Source organism: Salvelinus alpinus, chromosome 3, assembly GCF_045679555.1.
Source record: "Salvelinus alpinus chromosome 3, SLU_Salpinus.1, whole genome shotgun sequence".
In the NCBI taxonomy this organism is placed as follows: Eukaryota; Metazoa; Chordata; class Actinopteri; order Salmoniformes; family Salmonidae; genus Salvelinus; species Salvelinus alpinus.
The window spans coordinates 45170017-45182299 of NC_092088.1; the positions used below are offsets into that span (position 1 = coordinate 45170017).

At 41.8% G+C, this 12283-nt stretch overlaps 1 protein-coding gene and 1 long non-coding RNA gene across 3 annotated transcripts; one reads left to right on the forward strand and one right to left on the reverse strand.

Annotated features, from left to right (window-relative positions):
- Positions 1-337: 337 nt before the first annotated feature.
- Positions 338-6883, forward strand: LOC139570803 (fibroblast growth factor 8-like). Of its 2 annotated transcripts, none has more exons than XM_071392994.1 (5): positions 338-1112; positions 1211-1247; positions 2297-2477; positions 4417-4523; positions 5717-6883. In XM_071392994.1, exons 1-5 carry the CDS (start codon positions 1081-1083, stop codon positions 5999-6001), a joined length of 642 nt encoding a protein of 213 aa, XP_071249095.1. In that variant the 5' UTR covers positions 338-1080; the 3' UTR covers positions 6002-6883. The 2 variants fall into 2 exon arrangements, with proteins under 2 accessions (XP_071249095.1, XP_071249096.1); XM_071392995.1 differs by having other exon boundaries at positions 942-1112; positions 2330-2477.
- A 3102-nt stretch (positions 6884-9985) lies between these two features.
- Positions 9986-11432, reverse strand: LOC139570805 (uncharacterized). The gene is made up of 2 exons (XR_011674170.1): positions 11076-11432; positions 9986-10445 (listed from the first exon to the last, which is right to left on the reverse strand). It is a non-coding gene; the product is annotated as an uncharacterized lncRNA (long non-coding RNA).
- Positions 11433-12283: the final 851 nt, after the last annotated feature.

Below are 12283 nucleotides of genomic sequence, written 5' to 3' on the forward strand. Positions count from 1 at the left end.
ATAGCAAAATCATTTGCATTGATGACATGCGGCCATTGTACTAAAATAGATTGCAAATTTGAGTTAGAATTTTTCTCTTTCAATTTGGAATAGATTTTAATATAGGATAAATTACCAGGAACGTTCCGTTAACTCTTTTTTTATTTCATTAATTCCTTCGGTAATTCGGCGCAGAAGCGTCATTGCGCACTGGGTATGTAAGACTCCTCCTGCTTCTCCCCGCAAGTGCTGACTTTTCCTCAGGTGAATATATGTTTTAAATGCAGGGGGAGGGGGGTGGCTTTTGTTCTGCAGAAAAAGGGGGCTTGTTCCTCGCAGATCGTCCTTCCATTTTAACCAGGGGTGTGAGTGCGAACAAGGGGTTGACATTGGAGCCTGCGATGGGAGGAGAGGAGGGGAGACTGGAGAGTCGCCAGTCCTGCACTACCGATCAATGAGGCAACATCACCCGCTCTGAACGCAAGGGACGCGCACGTTATCCACCACCGAGAACCCCGATATATAAACTCTCTACAACCGGCTAAACTGGAAGATAGCTACTGAGGATTCTCTGAAGGAATTACAAAGAGATAAATATTACAGCGAATGAACTGTCATCTCCATTGGCATAGGATGACCTTGTTTGCTTTTGCATTTGTATCCTTATTATTAGAAAACCCACCAGCGCTTTTGCCAAAACTTGAACGCACCTTTTCTAAGTGCACTTAAACGTTGGTAAACTAGAGGGCCGCCTGACCAACAGACAGACACTTATCAATAATCATTCATCATTGTTATCAATTATCATTTTCAGTTTCGCATTTTACTGTCAAGGTTGACGATAATTCGTGAGCGTCCGTCTTTTCAAAACAGGCTATGGACATTTATTTGACGTGAAATGTAGCCCATTTTTTGCAACGACAAAAAATTACCGCGTCCTCCAGCCTTGGTCGTTTGGGATTTTAATGAAGTCTTTGAAGAGCGAGGATTGCAACCGAAACCAGTGTTTCACAAAGCTTATCTTTACCAAATAACCTCGTTTTTGGAACACTGCAAGCCCTGTCAGCTGCATTTATCGAAGGAACAATCAACACAATCAACATGCGACGCCTCCCATCCCAGTTGAGTTATCTGTGAGTATTTCCTGCAACTCTCAATTCTCCTTCTGTTGATTAATGTGTGATTTACGTGCCCTAATGTATAATAACTCATTTATGTTTCTCTTTTTCAGGTTCCTACACTTCTTTGCATTCTGCTACTATGCTCAGGTATGTCCATATGCATGATTTGAAATATAACATTTATTTTTATGATTGATTATGATTTTAAATATCTCACGCGTTTTCAATTCATTTACAAATAATTTACAAACTGTTCAGTCTCAGTGGATTTATTCATTATTGGATAAAACTTTAAATCTCCTTGGATGACATGTCGTTATTTTAGCATCTTGAAAATTCGTAGAACATCAAATGTAAATTGTTAAAACATATGGTTTCTGTGACTGAAAGCACGGGGTAATAATAGCGAGCAGTGAGGGAGAGAGAGATGATGGATCGTCATATCGTTTGTGATATAACATATCAGCTGGGTCCCAAGGCGCAAGGGGCAGCGGGCGCGTTGCATGCCGCCCGCGTCACAGCTTGGCAGGTATCTTGCGAACATACTTCCCTCGCGCAGGATGCGTGGGCACAGAAGGGGCATCGCGTGGGGAAAGGCAAGTCTGAAAAATCTCTTGGGGTTCAAATATTGCAATATTGCAGAAGTTTCCGTCATTGTTCCTTAGCTGTCGTCCCTTTAAACAGACACGAGGGCGTATGGCTAAGTGTCAAATAGGTAAACGTTTAAGATAATCATTAATATGCCCACTTGCTCCATTTTATTGTGAGTGAAATATTAAACATGTATTATGTATAGCCTATTTGATATTTTAGACATGTTTAGTATCTATCTAACACCACGCTATATGCCTACACTCACTTTTACGCACAAGCTGTTGCACCTTGCGCCCACTTTTTCATTTCAAGGTTTTCCTACGTTAAAAATGATGCATACATAATTTAAGGAACTGTTGGCCTTTGCATTAAGAGTACATCATTATGGTCTATTGCATTTTATCAAGTGATGCGTTATTAGGCCTATAGTCTATAATGGCAAGTAGGCCTAAATAGAATTGGAAACATATTTCCAAATTGGCTTCTTTTGGTTTTAGAGCAAAATTAGGATATTATTGCTTAAAACATAGACAACTGTAATTAGCTTACTTTGAAGCCATTTTTTTCAAATACTGATTGTGATGACATTTAATTTCTGACAGGTAACCAATCAGTCCTCGCCTAATTTCACGCAGCATGTAAGCGAACAGAGCAAGGTGACGGACCGTGTGAGCCGCAGGTTAATTCGGACCTACCAGCTTTACAGCCGAACCAGCGGGAAGCACGTGCAGGTTCTGCCCAACAAGAAGATCAACGCCATGGCAGACGATGGAGACGTATACGGTAAGCCCAATATAAGCCCAATATACACACTTTGTGGACCTGTTTCAAGTTCCTCACACTTTTTCTCAGTTTTATTAATTAACTAGCCAAAATGCATTAAGTTTAAAACTCTAAACTAACTTACTAAAATAAACGTAGCCCCTATGGCTATAACAGTGTTGGGCTATGTCTATAGGCATATAGGGTCTAAAGGCCCATTTTCTTTGTATTACAATCATGTGTAAGAACCAACTGGGTAAAAATGAATCATCATTTCATCCCCAAAAATCAATGTGATGACGTTGAATCAACGTGAAAAACGTATCAATGTAAGGGCATTTCATATATTTTTCACCCAACTTTAAACATAAATCCAATGACATGGTGACATTTTTGTTGATTTCACGGTGACAACTGAACAAAATGTAGGCCTAAATACAAACTAGACATTGAACTGACATCTATGCCCAGTGGGAGGTTAGTAACCTAATACTTATAAAGCGACTAAATTAATTAAACAGAAGTAGTTTTTCTCTCTTTTTTTACGGTAAGTAACACGCCACTGTATCTATCAGGTATTGTCGAGAAGAGGCCGCGGACCTCAAATTTAAATTGGATTGAATATTGTGCTGTAGGTGATTCTCCAGAGAAACTCATGTCTGGAAGAGCGATTATAAATCATTTTACCTTAACATTCTGAACATTTCCTGCATAGCTCTCTCTCTCTTTACTCTGACCAGCTTTATAAGAAAAATAGACTGCGCTGAATTTCCAACTAGCCCGCTTGCATTTTACGCACAGTTTCCCCTGGACAACCAGGCTACATTTATCTATTATCTTTGCATATTCACAAAGATGGATATTTTGTTCAAACTTGGAATTTCTATTTTAAAATAAAATGTTTTATTTTTTTATTGCTATTAAATGGTTTTAGAATTACATATAATTTGGCAGCAAACTGGACCTTAGGCTCTGTGTGTATCCTGCTGTAGGCCCTGTCTAATGTGGTTTATTGAGTGTGTGTGTTTGTGGTTTGCACCAGGGGGTGTGGAGGTGCTCCGGTCACCTGTGCCTGTGCCACCTTTACCCTGGTAGCAGCTTGTATGTGTGGGTCTGCAGCTGTGGCTTGCATGAGGCGTTTATTGTTTAGTCCAACCATCTGATAATAACTGTAACTCAATGACCACAGTGTGCATGAATCAAAGAGGGGTTGGAAACTCTAATAAGGCACATACAAGGGGTTAACATTTTGAAATGTCAGTAGTCCTATTTGTTGAATTTTGATCTGTTTAACAAGAATAGATGCTGAGCAGTAAAACTATCAGATGCACCATGGGTTATTTATTTCTGACAATGTTGGTCTATGAATGTGTGTGTCATCGTCATGTAGGTAGGGGGGTGGGAATAATAACGGTTTGTAAGCCGATGAAAAGTTGATTTATAATGGCTAGGTAGGCATTGTGTACCTCTGTGGAAGGTAACAACATAATAGATAAGCACATTTAACCCACACCTTATTTTACAACCATAGAAGCAGCTGTGAGACTTACAGTACACATAGACACATAGATAAACCATTGAACACACTTCTATTTATGTGTTTTCTTTCTTCTGATTCCAAGCGTGATCTATGAATGTGGTGCTTATGTGTGAAGTGAGTAGAATTATTATTTTTTTTTTTTAATAAATAAAGTTGATAGTCCTTCCAGGATGGCCTCTTCAGTTTTCAAAGAATTGAGGTACACATGTTTTTGTCATTCTGCAAGAATTTAAGCTTGCGTAAATCCTCAGGAATGGTCCCCACAGGTTTTCTGTGTGTGTGTGTGTGTGTGTCTGATGATATATAGAATTTGCTCGTATAAAAATATAAACTGAATCAACCAAACTATGTCTTCGAGCAACGTGCCATTACTAATAGTGGCAACGCCTGGTTGATAATAAAACTCCTTTGTTTCCTCAGCCAAACTCGTCGTAGAGACAGACACGTTTGGAAGTCGCGTGCGGATCAAAGGAGCAGAGACAGGACTCTACATCTGCATGAACAAGAGGGGGAAGCTGATCGGAAAGGTAGAGAGAACAGTTCCTCTGAGCACTGCAGTGAGGGTTATGATCATTTTCCATTGGCTTGGTTTTTGAGGTTCTTCGGCTGTGGTTCCGCTGTTTGATTATATTGTAGTTCTGTTTGGGGGTTCTAAGACCAGTGGATTTGTATGGCCACTCTGCAACAGTTCTTACCATCGTTCAGTGTGGCTGTGGTTCTGTTTGTTGGTTCTCTATAGCTAGGCTCCAGAACTGTCCACCTCTGGTAGGTTCTGCATGTGAGAGGGGTTAGAGTCGTTGTATGTTGTTGGAAGTCTCCTCCTCTGTGAAACGTGTTGTGGGTCCGAGGGTGTCTCTGCTCCTCTCTCGCTGTGCTGGCTAATAAACAGGGCTGCCATCTCCGCCCCCCCCTACAGAACCCTGCCAGGTGCACCATCTGCCCTGAGCTGCCTCTCTCTGCCATACCGGCCCAGCAACAGCCTGTGTGTGTGTGTGTGTGTGTTTAAATGACTGTATGTGTATATTTGTGTATGTTGCACTTGCTTGCTGGCTGCATGAATGCTAGATTTATTTTTAACAGCCCATTTTGTCCATCTAGGTTGAGCTCGTTGAGCTAAGTTAGTGTTGCCGGTGTGTGACGTGTCACAGACCAGTGGAGTTTGGGCTGGAGGGGTTGCGGGAGGACGCAGGTCCTAGCTACTGCTCACAATACAAGAGCACAAACTCCATTCTCTCTCACTGTAGAAGCCAGCAGGAAAATAAAAAATCCACCCTGTCGGACCATTTCTCAAAACGTAGAGATAGATAGAATGGATGCTAGTCAACCATGTATTTGATTGTACCGAAGGGAGACTAGTCTAGTTTATCCACACATGAAGCTGATAAAGAATTTGAACTCCTGAGGTATTTCTCCTATGATGGTGTCTTAGGCTGCTGACCCGTGAGTGGTCCTTGGTGCACTGCCTGCGTCTCTGTGTTTACTGAGGGGGGAGACTCATCGCTTACTGTCATCCCCTCTCTCTGATCTGGGCCTGTAATGGCTGTAGCATATGCTTCATGTGTGTGGGGAGGGCTGCACGCATGTGTATTTGTGTGTGTGTGTGCAGGGACATACTGTTCGGGGTAGCCTTCATACGTCTGATATTTTCCATCTGTAAATCTTCATCGAAAGCTCCTTCAGAACCTCAGACTGACCTGGTGTGTGTGTTTGTCTTCCACAGAGAAATGGGCAAGGCCACGACTGCATCTTCTCAGAGATTGTCCTGGAGAATAACTACACAGCGCTGAGGAACGCACGCTACGAGGGCTGGTACATGGGTTTCACCAGACGTGGACGCCCACGGAAAGGCTCGCGAACGCGGCAGCACCAACGCGAGGTCCATTTTATGAAACGATTGCCTCTGGGATCCCATCCCACCCATCCGGCCCAGCACAAGCCCTTTGACTTCGTCCACTACCCCTTCAGCCCCAGGACTAAACGCACACGCTTCTCAGCCGAACGCTGAGGGGGGGCAGAGAGGGAGAGCAGAGAGGGAGAGAAAGAGGAGGAGGGAAAAACACTGACTGAAGCTCCAATGAACTCCTCTGTCCAAAACCTCTAGAGACATTTTTTTTGTACTGAATTTACATTACTATACCTAACATGTAGTTTAAAAAAAAAATCAGAAAGTAAAGAAAACAGAAACAAATAAGAAGTATATTTTTGTACTTGAGACTTTTAGTACTGACCTGTGTTAAGTTGTTTTTAGATGCACATAACTCATCAGACATTTGGGGTGCTGACTTTTTTCGTAGGGCGTGGACTTTTTATCATCTCTGTATTTTAGGTTGTGTTTTTACTTTTGTTTGGCGGTTCAGAGTTTTTTGGACTCACACTTGCTGCTCCAAGAGACTTGAAGGGCCCTGATCGACCGCACTGCCAGAATATGCTGCGTTCAGAGACACATACAGTACACCCACACACACACACAAAGCATAACTGCTGCGTTCAGGAGCTCAGTATTGGGTAATGTCGCGTTCAGTCTTACACACAGCCACGGCACCTCTGTTTTGAACACTGTGGTGTGCCCTTGCTACTTCTGGAATTCTATACAGACAAACACCGTTAAAGCAAATAGAGCTTTAAGTATACACAATGGAAAATGTGGCAGCTACATTGATAATCACAGGTTTCTTGCTATAGTTATAACTAAATTAGAGGTGTAAAAATGCATCGACATGTAGGAAACTCCCTTTGATTTTGTTGCCCTTTTGTTTGTCTGTTTTTATACATATATAAATCTATTTTTATTTGAGGATGTGTGCAAATAATTTTAATGATGGGATATTTATTTAAAATGTGTAATAAATGTACATTAGAATACTGATATTAAACTCTTGTTTGTTAAGTGGTTGTTGTACACTCATTGAACCGCCTTGGGAAGTGGAAGTGTCATTAAGCACACACTGGAGATGGCTTAAGTCACTCCACGCGCACATGCACAGGTCACTTGGATCACATAAGCATTCTGATGATACATAACACAGAAGGTCATCCCTTCCCAGCCTTCAAACCCTTTATGCATACATCTAAAAACCCTTGAACTCTGTTATTAATAGAGATGTCTTTCTATTTGTCGTTTCTCTGAGTTGATCTTAGAAATGTCAACTTTAAAGTGGGAAATGTTTTTGTCCTCCAACCATGCAGTAGAAAAATATTGATCTGTAAAGTTTGATAAAGAGTTGGGAATAGATTACCTCCTGCTTTGCTCTGTTTGAAATGCTACTCTTAGCCCCCTAGAAGGCCAAGCAGCAGTCTATAGCAAGCAGTGTAAGACTACAGCAGGTCACTGATGTTGGAGCCCTTTAGCATATAGAAAAGTGTGTTGGTCTTCTTCTGCTTGGTCCTCCAGAGATGATATCAATCTGTTTGTTTAAGGCTTTGGTTTCTCCAGGTTCAGTAACTGTCTCAGAGATGATAGCAATGTGTTTGTTTAAGGCTTTGGTTTCTCCAGGTTCAGTAACTGTCTGTGTCGCTTTGTGTGCAGACGGCTGTTTTTCTTTCATCTCACTCCTTTAACACCTCAGGGCTTAATCTGATTGGACAGCCCCGTTGTGTGTGTTTATAATCTGATTGGACAGCCCCGGTGTGTGTGTGTTTGTTTGTGGACAGTGTCCTCATGGGTGGAGAGCTGTGCTGAGTGAGGGAGGTTGGGTTCTGACAACTCCTTGGCCACAGTGTCTCCAGGGATTAATTTCTTTCCAAGATGTCTTCTGAACCCTTCTGCTTCTCTTGCTCCCCCATATCAGACTAAGCAGAACTATCTTGCTCCAGAAGGGTCTCTTGATGCAGCTCTGCATGGCAGAACAAGACCTGGTGATGCATCTCTGTAAAACCCCACACATATCAGAATGAGGGGCAGCCAAGCGCAGCAGGCAGCTATTCAGTCTCTTGATATGGCCATTGTGTGTTACAGGGACCACCTGCCGAGGGTGTAGAATCTTCGAAAAATGAACAGAAAATGACGTCCGATATTCTGGTTAGAGGCATTCGGTTGCACTCGGCCGTCCATCGTTCTGGTGTGTGTTCTACTTAAGGCATAGTAAGGCCTTCTGCCCTCTGTATGGCAGAGCAAAGTCTAATTATGGAACTCAGTGAAGAGCAGCATGGCAGGCTTCACTGGCAACTTATACTTCAAGGAGTCTGTTCATTGTAGATTTGAATTGGTAATGTCCCTTATTTGAAAGTCCAGAGCATTTATGTCTAAGATTTACTGTATATCATTCTGTACATACAACTATATTTCGATGTTGACTGATTTCTGTTGTCTTGGGGAGGATCATTATCCCAAATGCCTTTTTTATTCTATGGTCATGATTTTAACCCCCCCCCCCCCCCCCCTTTCTTACTCCTTACTATGTCTTACCGTATCTATTAACGTATCTAACCTCACATCTTAATTGTTAAGTCAGTGCTTAGGAGTTGAAATGCTCTTCCATACTTGAAGACTGAATTAAAAGGTCTATTCACAAAACTTGACATTAATCTGATTGAGTCCTTCCATGATGGATTAACAGGGTTTCTGTCCCCCTGGGCTCTCTGTAGTGACTCCCTAGTCTGCCCACTCCGTTACAGCTCTGTGTTGGTCCTATGACTCGAAAGCCCCAATGGACACTGGGGAAGGAGCAAGTTGTGGGAAAAGTCGCACCTTCTGTGTAGCCTGTGATGCCTTGCAAATGCAGAGCAATTCTGCTGCAGAAACAGGGGGTAAAATTGCTTTCTTTCGTTTTTTATTGAGCCACAACCATCGTCTTTAACCCCAGATAAACAAGAACTACCCTCTTCATTTGCTTAGGGAGCAATTTAGCCCCCCCCCCCCCCCCCCCCCCCGCTGAGACAGTAGAATAGCAGGGGTGGGCAGGGAGCACGACCCTGCCTCCCTAAGCAGAACTGATGCAAACTGATGCAAACTGCCCTGATCAAAAAAAACTCATAACATCAAAATATATCTTAATTTAAAAAAAGTAAAATACTATCCTGGACAAACTGCCTTAGTTAAACTGACTTTTGTGTGAGATCAAATACCACAAACTTTCCTTTATTATCTTCCTGATCAGGAGACTCATACTGAGGTCTCAGGTGTGTTTACCATCTACTTTTCTCAATATAGAGAATATAACAAAAAACAACAGGAAAACCACAATAAGCAGCAATCAATGACCAAGTGGGTTTGAGGTTTCTGTGTGTTTGACACTGTCCAGAAATAGTGCAGTTAACTCCCATTTTCTTCATTTCATTCTTAGAGCCTAGAATACTAGTTGTATTGATTTTCCTCCCAAGTGACAGAGATCCCCTTAACTCCATGTCCTTATTCTTCCTTCAATGTTAGGGAAGAGCCAGCAGCCAAACCAAGCTGGATAATTGAAACGCAAACACTGATCAAAGTGGAGCTCCAACTCATACGTTTCATTGTTTATACGGGCCTTACGGGAGACCTGTTGACTTTTCCAATTGGAGCTGTAAACTTTTGTTTGTCCATGCATTTCCAAGACTGATTGTCAGAATGATCTGAACAATTACCAGTTAAATGTGTTTGCCTGCTCAGGGAGAGTCCCCCCTCTCTGCCTTAAAAAGATCAAAAGGGAATACCCCCCCCGCGTACCCCTCTGCTCCCCAGCTCTCTCCTCCCAACCTCTTCATTTCCTTTTAGCCATGTCAGTTCAGCTGGAAACCCGACCATAAATGATTTTTTTAGACGTCCCAGTGTTTGGGACATGGCCTTTCAGTGTGTGCAGCTTTCAACAGAGGACACGTCTCTAAGAAACAATCTGCATATTTCAATGATGTGCCGTTATGCACAGCTGATCAAAGACTTTTGGGGCTGCCTGTTGTAACTGAAGGCTAGAGCACCCTCATGATGTGAATGTGCACAAATTGATGCTAGTGACACTAAACTGTTAAGCTTTACGACAGTTGAATGATCGATATTAGTAGTAATTTCACCACTGTACAACTTTTGGTACTTTATTGCTTTTGGTGAATAACCTTAAATTCAAGACATAGATTCCTTAGAACAGCAGGTGAAAAGGAGCAATATTTTGCATGCAAATAGATTTAACATATGTGGTTCTCACATGATTTACAATGCATACAAACTTGTCCAAAGAAAATAAAACACTTTGAAACATTTTTGAAACCATTGTCCTTGCATTAAAGGCCCTTTCCACAGTACTCTTTTTCACAGTATTCTAGTATTTCACAGTTGGCATCATCCCAAGAACCGCAGGTGCTTTCTGTTTAGAAACTGTATTCGTCAGATACATACAGAGTCAATGATATTGTTTTTAAAAATCACAATGTTTTCTAAATCATAATGTTGATGTAGGATGTGGTCCCTATGGTCCTATAATGGTTTGACCTGGTCGCCATCCAGTTGTTGCAAGGAACTTGGTCTCAGTTACGTCACCTCTCTATGAGAAACACAGTCACAACGCGGAATGAGATAAGGTTACGCTGCCACTTTGGTCTAACTAGAAACCGCCACCTAGAAGCTGCATTTCTGCCAATCACACACCATGACCTCTGATCAAACAGCCTATCACATACCATAACCCTTGATCAAATGGGCCCATTGTGGCTGTAATAGAAAAACATGTCAGACAATGACAGCTTTAAATACTGACAAGATGGGGGTCCGCCAGCAATGACAAGAAGCTCGCTATACAAAAAACCCCACAACAAAAACATCAGAGAGACTGGGTCAGTCAATATGCCTCAGCCCCTCAGAAGGACTGAGGGGCATTCCACAAGCATGTCTGCTGCTGGGGAACTCATGCCCATGCCAGAATAGCCAATAGAAAACAGTAAAGACAAGGAGAAACAGCCAAAGAGGCTCAGAGTTAGTAAATAAAGCTGCAGAATAAAACCAACAATTACAGCAGTTGTTGAAATTAGCTATAGAGCACTGTGGAATGTGTGTGTAGGTTTTCAACACCTCAAAATGCCACAGTATAGCAAAGCAATACATGTCACTGTTGCTTATACTGTTGCAAATACAAGCAATATAGTAATTGGAGAGTGAGACATTTAATTTCATATACCCTAGCCTTTGCCATGTCCCCAACAGCCATTTGTTCCGGTTTTCAGAGGAATTGGAAAGAGCCTTTGACAGGACTTCCTTTGGACGTTAACAAGGCAACACTCCATCCTTAACTCCTCATTAACATTTACTGGATTGGTTGAACATGCAGAACAGAACTTCCCCCGACAGTTTTTTTCCCCTTCTCGTCAAAACCAGTACGTAGGTGATCTAGTTTCATGCGTTTCTTTCACGCCTGCTACGTTATACATGTTCCCTGACAGAGCAACAGGTTATAGGTGTATGGCGTCATTACGTTGCACGACGTCATCGCGTGATCTGCTGTTACTGTTTTGGAATGGCTTCTTGTGTCTTCTCTATTCACGCGCTCTGAAAACATGGAATACTGTTTACCGCTATTATTATTATTTTTTTTTTTTACTACCACAGAAGAGGCAATACACCTCCTAGAGAAATATACAGGGCAACACTTAAACGGAAAAGAGAAACCTTCTTCAATAAGAACTTAAAATGTTCTTATTCCAGTTACCAGATGATGTGCTCTACCACATCATGTCATATTTGGAATACAAGTCTTTGAGTCGCCTTTCTCAAGTTTGCAAAACTATTTACCATTTTGCTAATCGGGACGCAGTATGGAGGAAGATAGAGAAAGAAGTGTCATAAAGAAGTGTCATAAACACTGGAATGTCATGACAAGAAGCAGATGTGTAAGAAATACATTTGTTATTCGTACAGTAGGCTACAGTGGTCGTTTCATGATAAGTAAGCATCATGACTTCCCAAGTGTTGTTTACACATTTTCCCGGCTTGCTACAGTCAGTTGTCAGTCACACCGCTGTCCTTGATGCAAACTTATGCAACACTGTAGCATGTAGTGCATGGGCTACAATGCTTCAGTATGGTGCCCCAGGAATACGTTTCTGTTTCTTTGTAAAAATGTATGCAGATAGCCTCGTGGTTACATGCTATAGATATAACTAACAGCGTTTATAAATCAGTTATAGCTGCATAATAACACATTCCTTATTGCGCACAGTCATGCTGCTACATAATGCTGAGAATAAAATACTCGGTCAATGATTGTAGTCACGTTGACATGACGACACTGTATTTCATGATACATTCATTGTAAGAAATAGCCTATTTCTTCCCACTTGCTGCTGTGGAGTCTAACTGACTGGTCTAGAGAACCTTACATTGTGAATT